The sequence below is a fragment of the Plectropomus leopardus genome, chromosome 13 (genome assembly GCF_008729295.1).
Source record: "Plectropomus leopardus isolate mb chromosome 13, YSFRI_Pleo_2.0, whole genome shotgun sequence".
In the NCBI taxonomy this organism is placed as follows: domain Eukaryota; kingdom Metazoa; phylum Chordata; class Actinopteri; order Perciformes; family Serranidae; genus Plectropomus; species Plectropomus leopardus.
This window is the reverse complement of record NC_056475.1, coordinates 32,760,974-32,780,620: the sequence shown is the minus strand read 5'-3', so window position 1 is coordinate 32,780,620 and position 19,647 is coordinate 32,760,974. Positions and strand designations below refer to the sequence as shown.

The following is a 19,647-nucleotide window of genomic DNA, read 5'->3' as shown; positions in this document are numbered from 1 at the left end:
CCATGGTCTCTGGATGGGGAATGATATAACTGCCCACACATCCTGACCTCAACATAAAATTTAATGTTGAGTGAGTGGAAGTCATGTTTCTACATTAAAATGTGATATGACAATGTCTTAAAATTCTGATTCAAAAAAATAATTTGAAAACATAAAAATACAAATTCCAGTTTCACGTGGTCATTGGATTCAGTTTGTGTTTTTGAGACATTTGCTCATTGGTCAGCTGGCCCCTCAAGAGAAGACAACATGGACCCATGCCAGCCATGTGTTCCTAGTTAAGTTTATACCAGAGTAGAAAATGACCTCTTACAGTGACTTTAAAGGTAAATGGTGATCTATCTGAGGTGGCTTAGATTGGCAGTCTTATTCAATATTACCGAAAAATACATACAAAATTATTTTACATACATACATATATGACATATAACTTGCACATAAGCAAGTGAATAAGATGTTATTTTAAAACCTGATTAATCAATACGCTAAATTAAAGAAACTTTTATTGTCCATATATACATTTGGTATCACACTGCTGTCATACTTCTGGAGTAAGATGATGAATAGATCAGCTCTCCTGCTGTGCTCCTTTTGATTGTGACAAGAAAATAACTTTCAGTCAGTAACACTCTGAAATCAAGCTAACATCCCAGACTTGCCAGCTTTAGCAGTGTATTTTGTTCAGCGACCTGAGCGGCCTCCATGAGATTATCTGGCATAACCATTCTCAGAATACAGAGAAAGCTCCTCTGTGCTGCTGAGCCCATTGTTGAGTTCTGAAAAAGATGACAGAAGAATTAATAATTATAACAAAAACAATTTATTCTTGTCTCAGCTCTGGCAGTCCAGAAGCTTGCAGATCAGATAAGCAAGCCTACTATTTCTGCCGGATGCCGGATCACTCCGTATAAATTAAGCCGAATTTAACACAGAGCAGATAGGAAATCATGAAGTTATACAACATTAAAACATCTGGTTAATTTTCAGAATAAAACATTACGTGTTTATGTCTGATTGTATTTCACTTAACTACATCAATAAAACTTCAAAATGAGCGGATCCAGGCCTGGAGTCAGTTTTTGGAGGTCATTACCGGCAAAACGAGGAAGAGAAGCCATCATTAACGGTGGAAATCCGGGGTAAGAGTCACTATGCTTTGCAGTTTGCTGTGTGTTGTTTCATGTCAGTTGTCTCTGAAACTGACAATGCAGTAAATAAATAAAGATTTACTGCTTTTTACCTTTTGAGGGGTATTTTTTCTTTGTTTGTTGTCTTGCAATATATCAATTATCGCAGAATTGCAATATCCTGATAGCATCATTATTGTTGGTCAAGTATAATGATAGTATCTTATAGCAAGTTATCCTGTGATTCCCATCCCCAGTGTAAAGGCAGATTGACTAAATAATCATTTACCATATCTATTTGAAAGACCCCGTCTTTTGATGGAAAGTACTGTTTAAATGTCTGTGTGCTGACTGAAGGAGTTGATTTTAGAGTTAAGTACCTTCAAAGTCTCATTGCTGTATTTCCACCTGGACTGCATATTTACTTTGTCCTGTTACAATGTAAAACATTTATTTCCAGGTTAGAATGTAATCAAAGCTGCACCTGAGAATATGAGCTTCTCCTTCATGATGTTGACGTCGCAACTGGACCGATGTGTCACAGCACACAACATTATCTGTTCCGGGTTATAGTTCTGCATCCCACTCATCTTCCACCTGTTACAGCACATACACATGCAAACCATTCTAAGCATTTGGAGGCAATGATTCCAACCATGTCATTAAACTATGCAATTCAAAAATGATGGTGCTATACTGGATCCTTAAGATATTGATACATATAAAATGATACATCAATTTAATGTACATTGATAAACAAGTACAGTAAACAAGAAAGGAGTGGACCTTGCATTGTCAGGCAGAAAATGCAAAAGAAGGTCAGACAAGGAGGCAGAAAAAAAGGCCGTGGCAGTGGCAGTAGTTACCTGATCATATGATAGCTGACAGATGCCAGGGGGCAGCAGAGCAAGGTTGCATGCAGATTAGGCAGAGCATAGGACAAAATATGAATGTCAAAGGGAAAAACAGAAAAATAGGACAGAGGACGAGATAAGTTAAAGCATGGAGGAAAAAACATGGAAATCTCAGAAGACATAAGACAGTAGAAAAGGAGAAAAGACAAAAAAGAGATGAGGAAGAAAGGGTAGAGCCAACAGCCAGTGTAAAAGAGGCCAAAGCTCAGCTCAGGTCATATGACAATCGGAGGCTGGTAACTACACTACACAGTCACAGAAACACCTTGCTACACCAACAATTCAGATATGTGCAACTCCTGTTTACATTAAGATAATATGTGATTGAAAACATAGTGAAAATTTAAAACTGATGAACTTCAAAAAAAAAATTAAAGCTTCTTTGGATCTGGCTTCAAGCTGCATGACAAAAATGCTGACCCCATATCAGCCAGTTTGCAGCCTTAGATCATCGGGTGGGGCCCCTCTGGCTGTTCCAAAGTCGAGGCTTAAACCTAAAGGTGACTGTGCCTTCGCCATCAAGGACCCTTGGCTTTGGAACGACCAACCCAAGGAGATAAGGCTGCAGAATCACTGACTTCTTTTAAACAACTTCTCAAAACCCATTTTTATAGAATTGCTTTTATGTGAGGTGGTCTATTTTAATTAATCTGTTTTAGTTTTTGCTATGGGTTGTTATTGATTTTTTTGTTTTGTAATTGTTTCTCTCTTGTTTCATTTTCCTTTTGATTTTGTCTGGCCTCAGTTCAGCATCATTGTTTGGCTATTATTATTATGTTGCCTTCACAGGAAACCCTTGTTGCTTCTGCTTTGCCTTGTTTGCAAAGCACTTTGTAAACTCTGTTTTTGAAGGTGCTATATAAATAAATAAATAAATAAATAAATAACATTCAAGTGTCTTTTCACGGGACAGTAAGCCTTCATGCTTTCACTGAAGCAGATAAAATGTTAAATTGTACTAACAACAGTTCTCAGCCATAACAACACACTTGTCACTGTGTGGTGAAAAATTAAGACTTGGTTTTTTTAAAGGTTCAGTTAACCTAAAACTATAAAACCTACTAGAAAATTTCACAAGAAATTTGGACTGTGTGCCTGCTACCTCTCAGTACAAAGTAAGCATTTACAGCAGTAGCTGCATTATTGAGATACAGAGGCCACAAGGTATGTGTGTCTACTACATGTAGCTACTGTAGACCTATACACTGTACAACAGTAGTGTAGCTGTGGTAGTAGTAGTGGATAATAGACTCAAGACACTGATTTATAATGTTTACATGCTTTTTAAATTTGATCCTCTTGTCTGTATATGACATTCATCAGCCAAATGGTGGCAACAGTCGTAGTTTAAGTAGCACCCCCTCGCCAATGTATTTTTTTACACTTTTATAATATTTACTATTATTGTATATATATATAGTCATGTTCTGACAGTGTAGATTAGCCACACTGTTTGCCAAATCTTTTTTTGACATGTAACTTAATATTGTGCTGAAGGTTAAGTTAAGTTAAGTTAAGTTAAGTTAAGTTAAGTTAAGTTAGGTTAAGTTAAGTTCTGTGGATCTATTTCAAGTTAAGTTAAGAGGGTTGTTCCTACAAAAGGAAGAACTATAGGAGAATCTGCGAGTCATACAAATCAAGCTTGTACAGGTGCCCTGTCTTAAAGATCATAAACATCTTTGTAAGCTAGCTGGTCAATTTATATTGTAGCCTATTTGACTATAATGAGTAGTACTTGAGTCTTAGTTATATCTCTCTGTGTAGTTGTACCTGTTTATCCGTCAGTTTGTCTTTCTTGTTAGTACGCTAACTAAGTTAGTTAGCCAGCCTAACTTGCTGCATTAGCTAACTTAGCGGCATCATTTTGTTTTTTTTATTTCCTCCAACTGAATTAAGTGTGTTGTTTATTTTCATAATGGCGCTGGAGCTCGTGTGCAGTGAACAGCTGCAATCAACGCAGTGTATTACACCAGATCTCACTTGCAGAAACCGCACAACATATTGACTGTCTCTCTTACTCACTCTCTTCTTACCATCTCTCAGCCACAGCGCACTGCAGGAAGGATAGAAATGTTATTGAGGTCCACCTCTATTTAAGTTGAAAGTTTTCATTTTCCACCAGCACTGGCATCTAAAAGTTCTGGGCATTGGAAAGTGCACAACTTTAAATCAAAAATTAGAGTCCTGTTAAAATAACAAAGAATAAGAAGTGCTGCAGTGCTGTCAGGGCCACTCTCAGAGGTCAGAGTGGCAGATCCAGGTAGACAGAACACCTCCAAAACGTCCCATAAATGCATTTCAATGATGATGATCTTATTTGTTTTAATTTTGGCAAAATTTCTATTCTTCGTGCAGTTCATTGTGGTTGGTGTGTGGTGATACTGCTCACCGCACACGAGCAGCCAGACGCACTTTGTCACTAGAGTTCTCAACAAGCCAAAAATATTACAACTCAAACTGAATCGACTCACGTTTAAGCCCAAACCCAGTTTCGGTTGAGATTGAGAATTCTACTTGTCACTACAACAGTAGAAGTAGTAGTAGTTGCAGCAGGAGGAGACGGTAAAGAAGAGAGCGAGTGAAAGAAACTGTCATGTGTTATGCTTTTTGTTGTCTTATTTGCAATCTGATAAACAATGAATTCATCACATTAAGTGCCATGTTTTCCAAACTACTGTAGCTGTTATCTTTTCTTCTAATCTTCACTATGTAGTGTGCATAAAATAGAAACTATTTAGGGAAAAACAAACAAGATTTCAGACACTATGTTGGAATTTTTCCCCCCGGAAATACACAGCCAAATTGCATTGTGGTATACGAGAGTTAAATGTAGAGTACATCGTATGTACACTCAAATTTGCTTTGCATTGTGGGTATTTTACAGTGAACTATATAGTGGATGAAATTAACCGCTGAGAATTTGAACACCACTACAAAATGGTGATCACACTATATAGTGCACTATATCCGTGACAGGGAACGTTTTCGAACTCGCCTCAATCGCTGCCTCGATCAGCTATTGTGGAAGGTAAAGAGGAGCAAACATTCAAATACAGTGCACTCTTAAACTGATGTTGATTTTTTAGGTGGCAAAAATATGTTTTGTGGCAGCAATATATGTCTGTGTCGATCAACATGATCACAGTCAAAGCTGTGCTTACTTCTGAAAACAGAAAATCCCAATGACTATGGTGAGGGAGACAAGATCCGAAGTGATCCAGATGAAGTTGTACGCTTTCTGGCTCTGCAAGAGAAGAAAAGTAATTTCCAGTCAACACCACTGGAGGTCATTGTTAACATGCATGTCTCCTAAAGCTAATTCAAGGCCCTGGCTAAGGCAAAAGCTGCTTTGTAGTTCAGATCTGTGCCCTTGTCTCAATCTGTCTAAGGCATTTTCCCATGGTCCTGTTGTTCTCTAACGCCACGCTGAGCTAAAGTCCTCTGCTGAGTGTAAGTCTGCCGCTGAGCTCCCTCATATTTCTCGCCGTCCTTGCCCTCGGGTCTTGCTGGGCCCTCGTCAGTCTCTGTCTCTCGTCTTGCTGCATGACCTTGTCTGAGTGTGCGTGTGTGTGTGCGTGCGTGCGTAGTGTCAGATAAAAGACAGTGAGAGTAGAGCTGTTTACCATGAGCCAGATGGGGTAAGGCACCTTTCGGAGGACTTGAGGGGCATCAGAGGATACAGAAGGCACCCCGCTACACCACAGAATGGAGTAGAGCCAGGGCTCATTCACTGGGTAGACAGTCACACTCACATTATTCGCCAGATACTCCCTGGAGAAAGGCAACATACTTGTCAGTGTTTGAAAAAAAATCTTCTCCCTTTCACTCCTTAACCCCTTTGAACACTGCACTGCATTCCTCTAACGTTTCGAAATGATGTACAGTTAAAAAGGAGGATCACAATGGATGCAGCAGAAGCAGTTATATAGTCTGTTTTTTATACCACTCATTCTTCTTCAGTGTCAAAACCCCGAAGATCTTTCAACTGGAGATTGTGTTAGGTTAGAAGTGGCTAATACCCTTTTCCTAACAAATTTGTCCCGTGCACATGGATTTTTCAAATACAGGTAAACCTGCTTAGAAAAGACTATAGACTGCTTTCTCATTGCCAGTAGAGCAGAGCAGTGTACACTGCTTTTCTGTGTTTGTGTGAGGGGTTATTTGTGTTGATGTGTCCATTCAACATCACAGAAAGACCAAAGAAAAGGTTAACAGTAGAAAGCAGCATGGGCTGTGAAAACTTTACTGTGGTTACTTGTCTTTATGTATCACTGACTTATTCAGTCTCTCTTTCAAACATGTTGCAGACTAATTTGGATCTGTGTTTGAGTGCTGCTTAGGAAGAGATAAATGGTGATTGGTGACAGCACATCATTGCATCTCGCTGGTTAAGGAGCTGAAATGAATGTGTTCAACCAGGTGTTGTGTTAAATACCAGTGACTACTGGAGTGATTTGGCCCGCATTCCCATTACATTAAAAAGCCAGATGTTAGCAGGTTTTTTTGTACAGTGTGAATGAGGCTATACAGTGTTACAGCCACAGCTAGGCTCCCTCTCCTCCTGATAACCCTGTCTTGTAGCTCTCCTTTATGCTAATTAGAATGAGCAGGCCCCTGCATATCTTTCTTGTTAGACACACTAGGTGCATGGGTGCTGTTTTGAGCTGTATGTTGTTTTAACCAAGCCATTTAGGACGGACAAGTTTTTTATTTCCCCTTTTGATTTCAAGTCAAAAGTTTCAAAGTTTAATAGCTCTTGTTTCAGAGTTATATTTTTTTTCATTAAGTTGAACAGCACTCCTTTCCTTTTTAGTTTTGCATCACATTTTGTCTGTTAGGATAATCCTACTTTTCTTTGGTAATAAATCATTTTATTTTACCAAAAACATCTTGTTTGATGGCGCTTCCATTTCCTTTCATGAGCTGGGTAGTAACACAATACCTTTAGACACACAGACAGAGACAGACACACAGACAGAGACAGACAGATGTTTTGTCTGTGAACCCTGTTAATTTTGTCACATTACCTTAGTTTCATATGAACTGAGAAAAACTCTGCTAATCGCTAGGCTAAACTATGCAATGTAAAATGCTTTCAGCTTGTGCTTATAATGTTAGCATGCTATATTTGTGGGGAATATGTGTCTTTCAAAAGACAATTGTATTTTGTCTATGAACCTTTGTACTTGTGTTTAATATTTTGCTTATTAGCCATGTTTAATGTGTTTTACGTGTGTTCTGAACTTAAGAGCAGACCTGGGAATTACATGGCCCGCGGGCCAGATCCGGCCTACCTGATGGTTCTGCCTGGCCCTAGAGGAAACCCCACAATTGTGTGCATGAAAGTTTGCTTCTTCCTGTGTCACAAGTAGCGTCAGCTGCTTTGACATCTGGCTGAAGCGCGTCAATTTTTGTGAACGTACCAGAGTTTTGTTTTGTTTGTGCCTCACAGACACAATTTCAAGACACCTGCTTCTTGAAATGAGCGTTAAAAAAAAGCATAAGGTTGACCACGAACGTAGTGTTTAATAAGTCATGGACTGCTATGTATTTTTTCAGGGATGTTGGTGGTAGCTTGCTTAATTTGCAGCGAACATGTTCGCTGTATTAAAAGACTATAAGAAAATGCGGGAAAATATAGAAATATGTCGGCAATAGCAATGATAAAAGCAGCAAAACCAGAAATGCTCACAGTCTCCTGTCCTTATACATACGACGTGGACACTGTCCCGTGTGATAAGACACTTGAACTCACAGGCTTGCAGTTTCATGCACAGCTTGCACAGTGCTTCTTTTAAAGAGGAATGCTTCCCACACGAGAACGAGAACAAGAAGACTAGCTCAAAGGATGCTCTCACGTTATTTTGTCATGCTTTGTTAAGTTCTCCCCCATTTTTCTTTTTCTTTCTATTTTCTTTTACATTGACAATACAAAGTGACAAACAAATTAATGTCCTGATAAACTGTAAAATAAGTAACATGCATGTGTGTTTAGGTCAGGAGATGGTGCACTGGTGAGGCTTCTCATGTGGCCCCTCAAGAAAAATAATTGCCCGCCCCTGCTTTAAGAGTCCTGCACAGACACTTAACACAGTGGCATAGAAACTTCACTGCCATTTACTGTTTAGAGGTGTAATTGCAGTGTGGCCCAGACACATCACCATCCATGTAGAAATGCTCAAAAATGTAAAGCTGACACACGACTGTAAATCAGCCTTATCGCCTTCCTAATTCTCAGAACTGTGCTTATTGCCTGGCAGTAGATGCTTGCTCTTACTGTATGTCTTTGTGGCTGGCCTTGCCGTAGTGGAGGGTCAGGCTTGTTATTCCCCGCTGCCTTATCTCTTCCACTGACAGCTTCTCATTTGTGGTCTGAGGAAGCCCTCGCACCCTCCCCCTATCCGTGTCAGGGGTCCACGTCACCTGGCACAAACACATATGACAAGGAAAGACCCTGGTCAGGCACAATGCAGTGCGTGCTTCATATCCACTGATGTGTCACTTTCATGATAAAAAAAACAGTGCTAGGGCTTACTTGTACAGTAGAATTTAAAAGATAAATATGATGATCGCAAACAAACTGTGATCTTTGATAATTACAGTAAATGGAGGACATGGCGAAGATATCTGGCACTTGGGCACTATTAGTCAAACTTGAGACTACATGTAACCATTCCTTTATGGGTGAACAATAAAAAATTCCTTTGGCCTTTCAGTCCTTGGAGCAGTTTGCAACAGTTTTCTGCTGAATTAACAGTCCCCTCTGTTTTGTGCCAAAGAGCCATCCTGCAAATGTCCCATGGTAATAAAAATCATAAAAATCAGTAACAGCTGTCAATCTCTGTTGTGTACCGAGGACTTGTAGGGGTTATAGAACTACAAGCAGCACCTTGAAGTAGTCAAAGGATTATTAAGGAGGAACCTACAGTCCTCACCCTCTTCGTGGGAATCCCTGCTTTCTGCACAGCCCACAGTGTGTCCATGAACCAGCTCCGGTGGCGTGGGTGCTGTGGTGGAGGCCTGCGGACATTGAGCAATGCAGAGCCGTTGGTCCTAGCTGCCAGGCGCAGCATCTCCACCAGACTGCAAACTGTCTGGTTGCTTATTCTGCTCCGGTCTCTTACTGTCAGGGTTTCTACTGTCCAGTAGGGGTCACTCTGAAAGCAGATGAAAGTACAGAAACAGACATAGTGATGTAACACAATGTTCTGCTGCAAGACAGTTTTTCGTATTTTGCTTTTTTATTTATTTATTTTTTAACAATTGCTAACAAGTGTTAACCTATACTTAGATACTTTTTCTCAGCAACACAGATACATCACACAATGAGCCAAATAGTTGATTTTGTGCTCATAACCACATTTTGTTTATTACAAACCAACAACACAATACAGCAGCTCCATCATCACAAGGCAAACCAACTTGATATGAAATAATTCTTTCACAACAGCAGCATGTTTTCTGTCAAAGAGGAAGGTATAGTTTATCCTTGCATAACAACAGCTGATGGCAATACAAAAACAGCATTATTTTTCACGTTTCACTTCTGCCTGCATACAGTGAAGTCTGTTCTTTATCATTCACATTCCTTTTACTCAGAAATTTACTCAAATTGAAGGTAACACATTGGAGACTTTCTACAGAGCAATGTACTGATCCTGACAAAACTTTAAACTTTTAGGGTGAATATGTCTTTGAAGATTTGTAGCTTCAGCCGAAAACCTCTAAAAAACCATACAACAACATCTGAACATTACCCGAGCAGAGTTTCTAAAAAAAGGAGGCAGAAGACATTAAGAGAGGATTTAGTAAAGAAAATATTTGGGTGAGATCTTCAAACTGGCCTTTTTATGTACATGTGTGCACTGTCTTTGACTCACAGATAAGTAAGAAACACATTTGATGTTACTTAAACAACAGTTTATGGCCAGCTCATGTAAGCTGGGCTGGGGGATGATGTTTTTCTCTTTCTCTAAGCTTACACATTTTTTCAGGAAGATATTCTCTATAAATGAACACCACTTTTGGGATTTTTAAAGCCTAATGCAGTCGCCAGAAGTAAAACGCTAACTTTGGGCTATAACAGAACAACTCTACCACTGCTACAAGGCTGTAAAGCTGTGACGATTGTGACGATGTTCTGTTGTCTCATTTAGCCACTTGTTAGCAACCTCCTTTTTTAAGACACATAAAAGCTTCAACGTTCACAGTGGGGTATTTACTGACGTGTTTTATGGTGAAGAACAAAACGAGTCTCTTCAGCTTGTGTTTACCATAGACCTTAGTTCAGGTTTCTAAGCAAAAACCCATTGACTTTGAGACGAGAGAACTGAAGGTGCTGAAACAATAACTGATTTTCGGGTTTTAGGACACATAACTGAAGTTCTCTATAGATTGCTGTTTATAGACTAAAGTGGTCTGTTAGAAGCACTGGGACTGTGGTTTACTGAATTCTACAGTTTTATGCAAACAGACACAACTTCTGACCACAAAAACAGCACAAATAAAACTCAATGTGTGGTTGTAAATGTACGAAGGGGAGTTTGTTTGTTGCTCTGACGATGTGTGCTGTGAGTCCATGCTGCACAGTGATGAGAGTCACACTGCATGAGCTTCTAGGGATCCTTTTGAGGTGTTGTTTGTGTGCATAATGTGAAGTAAAAGCTATTAATGTTGTTATGTGATTGTGCACAGGGTTTAGAGAGAGATCGCAATTTGCCTGTAAGCTAAATTCGGAACATAGACTGTATATAAAGATGGATGATACAGCCCCACTTACACCCGTTATGCTTAAGTGAGGTTAAAATATCCGAGATTTGGGCGTTGCCATCCTGCGATAGTGATGTCATTCATGAGAGCCGGAGTCCAGCTCCATTGAATGAGAGCGCACAGATGATTTTCTGTCACAGCTGTCAAGCATGGTGGAAAAATCCAAAAACAAAAGGGTCAGAAAATGTTGGACTTCAGAACTTTTATGATTTTGCTTGTTTCATAAAGGGAAAAAAAAAAATCTAACAGCAAAGGTGAATTGTGCTGTTAATTATCTCCCATTGTAACATTTAGCTGCATCTCTCTTACATACACTCCAAAAGTTTCGTGCATCCTACATCTCAGCTGTGGAATGTATATGTAGAATTTATATGAAAAAATTCACTAATACCAATGCCATTACTGATTCTGCTTATTGATCAGGTTATTTATTGATTGCCTGACTGACTCCTGATCAATTTTCTATGTTGAAAAAGTACACCTACACAGATTCTCTGCATCATTGCAAATGTTGTATGGGTGGATGAGTCAAACAAAATGGACTTTCACCCAAGAGACAGGAGTGCAGCTTGGATGGAAAGCAGTGACACACACATTCAAGCCGACATTGCATAAACAGATATTTCAGCATTTAGCTGGCGATTCCACCCCTACTTCAAAATATCATTTTAGACATTACAAGCAACACTGCTGTCATCTTCCTTTGTGATGAAACCATGCTTTGGACCATTTCTTCCTTTCTGCCTTGACTACTTCCTGTTGCAAATGTCCAGCAGAGTAGATTCATAGTTTGACACCATTATTTTGCAATGTGCAACTGTATATATATATAAAACAGTGTGCATATATGTATATATATGTGTATATATATATATATATATATATATGTGTGTGTATATATATATATATATATATATATATATATATATATATATATATATATAAAAACAGAGTGCATATAACAGCACATAGCAACATGTTGAAATGCCTTGTAACGCGCAAATGAAGGAACTGTGATGGCGCAACTGCTGGAGGCTCTCAGGAAGAACAGTTTGTACGAATGTTGTGCTGTTAGTGTTAAAAGTTTTCAGACAGGATAAAACGATGCTAGCAATTCTAAAAAATATATAATAAATACTATAAAAGTTTGTATTTTCTAAATTAATCATATAAAGCTAATTTGTACATTGTTTTATATTCAAGATTTTATTTAGACTCTCTCTCTCTGTCTTTGTATCGCTGTTCTACTGAAAGGATTTAATGCATCTGCACAACCATTATAGACATGCAGTTTGTTGTTGGAATTGGTCACTGAGGCCCTTGTCTTAAAATCAGCACTGTTTCCCTGCAATTATGCACAATTGTGATACTCAGTGTATGACCCACAATTGGATGCATGTCAATTGTGGAATGAGTATGTAGGCTAAATAATGAATCTGAGTGTATGAAAGAAGCTTCAACATAGAGCATGTTTATCAAAAAAGTGAAAGGGGAGGATCCCCAAGACCTCCCAACAAAGGCCCTGAATGTCCTCAAATCCGAGAAATTTCCCTGCACACAGCTGACCTGTGCAAGGCAACTGAGACTGGATTTGCATAGTTTTTGAATTTGAACTGATATTGTCACAGCCCCTGTCTCTCATTCCCCTCCTGTCACTCTGCTGAGTACTTTTCCACTCACCATCCCTCTGCTCCACTCTACCTGCAAGCCACGCCCACCTCTTCAGCCAGCTCTGCTCACCTGCCTCACAGCTGCAGCTCATTACAATCAGCTCTGCATATAAGCCTCTCCAGCACTCTCACTCACTGCCAGATTGTTCTACAGCATCATGCGAGACTTTCCAGCGTTCTTCTGCCTGATCTCCCGAAGCCGACTCTGCCTGTCCCCGACCTGCTCTCCTCGTCTGCCTCCCGGTAAACTTACCTGCCTTCTGTCCCCGACCACGTGCTCTGCTTCGGCGTTTCTGGAATCGGACTGCTCTGCTGGTAACGACTTCTCTGCCTGGCCTCGACAATCCTCCTGTCTGTTCCCCATCGGTACTGCTACCTCGCGGACTGCTCAGCTGGCAACGAACCCCCCGCCTGCCTCCGACCATCCCTCAGCTCCCTATCTCCACACGAACTGCCGGCTTGTCGGACTATGGAGCTTCCTCCTCGCCGACAACGGTTGTAGTAAGCTTCGTCTCTTCTCTTCGTCTGAGCCCCAGAGACTGTGTGTGGGCTTTCCGCCCGAAGAACAAACTTTACTCATTACTCATTCATTCTGCTTCGTACCTTGTTTGTGGTGGTAAAAATAAAAGTTATTACCAACTGTTTCTGAGCGCCGGTGTACTGCATTTGGGTCCAAACCCCACCCGTTCTAGATACATATTATTTTGGTTTATTAGCTGGGCCCTGGGCAAAGCAAGTTGAGTATCCCTGCTTTCCCATAATCTCAAGAAGTTTTCAGTGGAACAGTGTTGCGGCCCCTGCTGTTATACAGTGGCGTCTGTCTTGTATAGGATAGGCCAGTCATCAGTGCTTTTTGGGCCCAGTGCTGCTGGATTATAAGTGGATGCTGTGTAACATTCTCGTTCTCTGTCTCTCTCCTCCTGGCAGGCACCCTCCCTACTGGTGATGTATCGACTTTGAGTTCATTCTTGGTTCCCTTTTTGTTTTGTGCTCCTTTATAACACTCCCACACCACACTGATCACACATGTACTTCATACATTATTGAGCCCACTGGCATTAATATCCCGCTCTTTAGATTGTTATATTCTTTAAGACTTTTACTAAAGCAATATTCTAATAGGTGATTATCAAAGACAATTTTATCAAAGACATTTTCTGGTGAGATATCTGTACTTTTACTCAAGCATGGCAGCCAGGTATTTAATCAGTACAGCATTTTACAGTACAACTTCACCATGATGAAAAACAGTTGCTGTCCTGTAAAAAGTGCACAAGTCCTCAAAGATTCCCTCAAAATTGAACATTTTTATATTTCTGAATGACTTTTTGTGATAAAAGAATGTGGTTAATGATGTGCATTCTAAGGGGATGTGGATTGTTACAGCTGTGCAGTATTTTTTATTAACATATCAGGGCAAGATGACGTAACGAGATTTCAGTACCTCCAAAAACCACTGTCCTGCATTCAGAGAGCGAATCTCTGTCCAGTTGAAGAAGGAGGCATCATCATACTGTCTGGCTGGGAAGACCTTACTAACGTCGGTGGTCCGTCTCAACGTTTGGTCTCTCATAAGAAAGGGAACAGCGTCCACACTGGAAGAAACAAAAGGGTCAGAAAATGTTGGACTTCCAAACTTTTATGATTTTGCTTATTTCATAAAGGGAAATAAAATACTAATACAACATCAAAACAGCAAAGGTGAATTGTGCTGTTAATTATCTCCCATTATAACATTTAGCCGCATTTCTCTTACATGCACTCCAAAAGTTTTGTGCATCCTACATCTCAGCTTTGGAATGTATATGTACCATTGATTTGAAAGAATTCACTAATACCAATGCCATTACTAATTCTGCTTATTGATCAGGTTATTTATTGATTCCCTGATTGATTCCTTGATTCCATTCTGTGTCAAAAAAGTAAGCCTACACAGATTTTCTGCATCATTGCAAATGTTGTATGGGTGGATGGGCCAAACAAAATGGACTTTCACTCAGGAGACAGCAGTGCAGCTTGGATGGAAAGCAGTGACACTTCTCATAGACTGTCAAATACATGTAATTTACTGGAATTCAAGCCCACATTGCATAAACAGATATTTCAGCATATAACTGGCATTTCCACCCCTACTTCAAAATATCATTTTAGACATTACAAGCAACACTGCTGTCATCTTCCTTTGTGATGAAACCATGCTTTGGACCATTTCTTCCTTTCTGCCTTGACTACGTCCTGTTGCAAATGTCCAGCAGAGTAGATTCATAGTTTGACACCATTATTTTGCAATGTGCAGCTGTCAGAAAAACATACAGGCATCAATAACACTTATAACAGTTTAGAGTCATACAATTCAGATGGACTGGAAAGTTCGGATCCAGTTCTTAGCTGAAACTGGTTCTTGATTCCCATCCTCATATCCCCACATAGAAATGTTACTAATGTGTGGTTAATAACCTGATAGTGACATCTGCCTCCAGGGAGCTCGCCCCATGCTGCAGGGCTCTGTGAAAGGACACGATGGTGTTTTCTGGGGCCAGCTAGAGCAGAGAGGAGACTTCTGTCATAATGCGAGTAGAAAACATGCATCAAGGGGAAGTGATATCTCTATAGAAAAATATTTAATTAGAGAAGAATAATTAATTGACAACACATTTCTTTGAAATGATTAAAAGTGAGACCACTAAAGTGCAATCTCCTTTCTACTTCTTACAGTTACAACACAGTGAGTGCTTAGAGGAGAGGGTTCACTGACAGTCTGGGCAAAACAATTTTATTTCTAATGTCATTTCTAATGAAAAAAATGATACAAGCTGTTCACATTTGCTGACTGATGACTCAATAATAGCAGGGGGTGGTTTTGATGAGTGATGACTTACAGCGTTGAAGAGGAGTCTGGGGTTGGATTATGTTTATTACTAAGGTCATTATAATACTTTTCTCCAGCCATTTTTACTGCTTGATTAAAGGTCTTCTTTAGGTCGCTCAGAATCTGTGAGTCTTGTCTGGAACCCCTTCGTTTTCATCAAGTCCTTCTTAATAACTGCTTTAAGGATCTGATGCCGCTGGTTAACCAAAGCTGAGGTGTGGTTTTGAACAGGGGTCAAGTCAAGTCAGTTTTATTTATAAAGCTCATTATCACAAAACACAGTTTGCCTCACAGGGATTTACAGCATACAACATCCCTCTGCCCCTAGACCCTAATATTGTTTAAGGAAAAACTCCCCCAAAAAAAACTATAACGCGGGAAAAAATGCTAAAAACCTCAGGAGGAGCAATTGAGGAGGGATCCCTCTTCCAGGATGGACAGGTATGCAACAGATAACAGACAGATGTCGTAAATAACAATTAAATTACAATAATGACAAAAAGGAAGAAGGAAGGAGAAAGAGAGAGAGAGAAAGAGAGAGAAAGAGGGGGGGGGGGGGGGGGTGCAACAGCAATAATGGTAACAGTAGCATGTCATATTACAATATTGATAGATGTCGTTAAGCAGGATCCCAGCATCTACACAATCAAGGCCCACGACACAGGCAGGAGCGTGGTAACTGAGGGCTCTGGCTCCCATCCTACATTTGGAGACTTTGGAAACCATGAGTAACCCTGCATTTTCAGAGCGCAGTGATCTTGAGGGTCGATAAGGAACTGTGAGCTGTGACAGATAGGGCGAAGCCTGACCATTCAGAGCTTTGTAGATAAGGAGGAGGATTTTAAATTAAATTCTGGATTTTACAGGGAGCCAGTGCAAAGAAGCTAAACCATGAGAAATACAATCCCCTTTCTCGGTTCCCATTAGTACATGTGCAGCAGCGTTCTGCACCAGTTGGAGAGACTTCAGAGATTTGCTGGGGCAACTGGATAATAGGGAGTTAAAGTAATCCAGCCTAGAAGTAACAAGTGCGTGCACTCATTTTTCGGTGTCTGCTTGAGGCAGGATATGTCTAATTTTTGCAACATTACAGAAGTGAAGAAAGCAGTCCTTGAAGTTTGCTTTATATGGAAATTATATCCTTAGAAAATAGGGGTGCAGTCAGAGCTTTCATCCCACTCCACCAGCAGGGGCTAGGTGTTTGACAGCACTCTGTCTTCCTCAACCAGTGCGGAGACAAATAGATGAGAGTGAGATCGACTGCAGCTCCCATCATGGACGTCATCCCAGCAGATATTGTCCAGAGCGTTCTCTGGAGCAACGGCATCCTCTCCTTGGGGTCTGCAGATTGCATTGCCAGCACAAAGGCCAGATCCAACCGGCAAGCCAAGAACGAAGGTCATTCTGCTCACGTAGAAGCTCGTCAATAGCATAGCATCCAAATCAATTTCAGCTCCGATGTAATGGTCCTAAGCTTGTCTGTGGTATTCACTACAGAAAATAGAGGCACTTTGAATGTAAAACTTTGAACAGTCCCTCAGTAGCTAGTGGCTAGCTAGCTGCCAGCACTTCACCAGGACCATGTATGTCCTTGCCCTGCCTGAAAGATTTACTTTAGACCAGCTGTAGACTCAGGTGGGGAGAGCCTGTTGTCAGCCAACAAAACAACAGAACAAAAGGGAATTAGAGTGTAAGGTTGTTCAAAATAACCTAAAACCAGATAAAACACTGAAAAACCACGCAGGGTTAAACTAAAACACAACATAAAAACTGATGGCCCCTGATTATTCATTAGTAAGACGCTAAAGACAAAGCAGAGAGAAACCAGTGAGTGTGGTGTGACAGCAGTGTGTTACTGATATATAAAATATACAGTGATGTATGTGAGGACAACTGATTATAATCAGACAAATGATTATGAATGTTATATGTCATTTGTGTTGATATGACCTTTATTTCTTTTATAAACTGCATGGTGAAATAACTCTACATTTCAGCAAACCCTCTTAAAGATTCTTTTTTAATCTCAGTTGAAATATTAAAAAGTTTGGTATAAAGTTATTTGAGGTGATTTAAACTTTAATTTACTGAAAACTACACATTTAAATAACTCATGCTAAACTGTCAGTGTGTTACAATGTCCTTTCAGTAGGATGCCCATATTTTCAAGCCTTTAAACTAGGATACTTAAGTATACTGCACATTCATGCATGTGCACCTGTATGTAGTAGTGGAATCTAGGTACATTTATTCAAGTACTGTACGTAAGGGCAAATTCCTGGTATTGTTTCTTTACTTGAGTATTCCTATTTCATGCAATTCTATACTTGTACTCCACTACATCTTAGAGGTTAACATTTTTCATTTTACGTCATTTTTAGTGCAGGAAAAAGTTACTTTTCAGATTGGAGTTTTTCATCCCCTTCCTGTTCGGTGAAAACCATGTATCTCCAAACGGGTTGATTTTGAATGTTTGTGACAAACTGAAGGATGGCATGTTTCTAATTCAATACACTGCTCAAAATAATCTAGCCATGATCACCACCTGGTGATAATGGGCTCTATAAATAAAATTGACTTGACTTGACTTGACTTGACTTGACTTGACTTGACTTGACTTGACTTGACTTGACTTGGTGGTGAGTTGGATCAGGTGTCGGTGAAGGCTGCTGGACAGACCTGGTAAACCCAAGAGTGTATTTAGGGTGAACTGGAAACGAGAAGTACTTGTTCAAAACCTCCGCTGTGGAGGCGGCTGCTAGAAGCTGTGGTCAGAAGGTCGTTGGTGCTTGTCGTGGCGGCAACCGAAGGACCCGCCGGTGGACACCAGCAGTGAAGGAGGCTGTCAAGATGAAGAAGGACCCCTACTGGGCTTTGTTGGCACTGGCGTCTCCGTAAACAGAAGGGCTGCAGCGGAGGAGGTCGCCAAAGCAGAAACTTGGGTGTGGGAGGAGTTGGGGGAGACCATGGTCCTCCATGGTCTCCCCCAACTCCAGTTTCAGTCACCCTTTAAGGAAGTTCTGGCAAACCACGAGACATCTCCGAAAGGGGAAGCAGGGCTTGTCTCAGGCTGTCCTCAGCAGGAGAGGAGAACTGCTGACCCAGACTGGGGACACTGTCAAACGATGGAAGGAACACTTTGAGGAACTCCTGAACCCTGCCTTCACGTCTTCCGTGGTGGAGGCAGAGTCTGAAGACTTGGGCGAACCTTCATCCATATCCCTGGCAGAGGTCGGTGATGTGGTCAAAAAAGCTCCTCGGTGGCAAGGCGCCTGGTGTGGATGAAATTCACCCTGAGATGTTGAAGGCTCTGGACATTGTAGGGCTGTCTTGGCTGACATGCCTGCTCAGTGTTGCGTGGAGGTCGGGTACGGTGCCTCTGGAGTGGCAGACCAGGATGGTGGTTCCTATTTTCAAGAAGGGGGATTAAATGGTGTGCTCCAATTATTGGGGTATCAGACTACTCAGCCTCCCAGGGAAAGTCTACTCCAGGGTGCTGGAAAGGAGGCTCCGTCTGATTGTCGAATCTCAGATTCAGGAGAAACAATGCAGGTTCCGTCCGGGCCGTGGAACAGTGGATCAGATCTTCACCCTAGCGAGGCTGCTGGAGGGGTCGTGGGAGTTTGATTTGTGCTTTGTGGACTTGGAGAAGGCCTACGACCACGTCCCTCGGAGAGTCCTGCGGGGGGTACTGCAGAAGTATGGGGTACCAGGGTCGCTTCTGCGAGCCATTCAGTCCCTGTATCACCAAAGTGGGAGCTGTGTCCGCATACTCGGCATTCATGAGTGAGGGTAGAATGGAGTGTGAGATGGACAGACAGTTTGGTGCGGCATCCGCAGTGATGCGGGAGTTGCATCGGACTGTTGTGGTGAAGAAGGACCTAAGCTGGAAGGCAAAGCTCTCGATTTACCAGTCCATCTATGTTCCAGTCCTCACCTATGGTCATGAGCTCTGGCTAGTGACTGAAAGAATGACATCACGGATACAAGCGGCCGAGATGAGCTTCCTCCGTAGGGTGGCTGGGCTCAGCCTTAGAGAAGAGGGTGAGGAGCTCGGACATACAGGAGGAGCTTGTAGTAGAGCCGCTGCTCCTTCATGTCGAAAGGGGTCAGTTAAGGTGGTTCGGGCAACTGATCAGGATTGCTCCTGGGTGTCTCCAGCTGGAGGTGTTCCGGGCATGTCCTACTGGTAGGAGGCCCCGGGGCAGACCCAGAACACGCTGGAGGGACTACATATCTGGTCTGGCCTGGGAACACCTTGGGGTCCCCCCAGGAGGTACTAGAAAGCGTTGCTGGGG

The 19,647-nt window shown here is 41.3% G+C and overlaps 1 protein-coding gene across 1 annotated transcript in view; it reads right to left on the bottom strand.

The window, feature by feature from the left end:
- Nucleotides 1-589: 589 nt before the first annotated feature.
- The window catches only part of gdpd5a (glycerophosphodiester phosphodiesterase domain containing 5a), a 32,941-nt gene continuing 13,883 nt past the window's right edge, over nt 590-19,647 (bottom strand). Inside the window, exons 8-16 of the mRNA XM_042499816.1 lie at nt 14,938-15,020; nt 13,925-14,075; nt 8,977-9,198; nt 8,319-8,464; nt 5,665-5,812; nt 5,203-5,285; nt 1,994-2,008; nt 1,612-1,724; nt 590-776 (exon numbers count right to left, since the gene is read on the bottom strand). Coding sequence (XP_042355750.1) covers nt 709-776; nt 1,612-1,724; nt 1,994-2,008; nt 5,203-5,285; nt 5,665-5,812; nt 8,319-8,464; nt 8,977-9,198; nt 13,925-14,075; nt 14,938-15,020 — 1,029 coding nt within the window. The 3' untranslated portion in view covers nt 590-708. The remainder of the gene's footprint in view (nt 777-1,611; nt 1,725-1,993; nt 2,009-5,202; nt 5,286-5,664; nt 5,813-8,318; nt 8,465-8,976; nt 9,199-13,924; nt 14,076-14,937; nt 15,021-19,647) is intronic.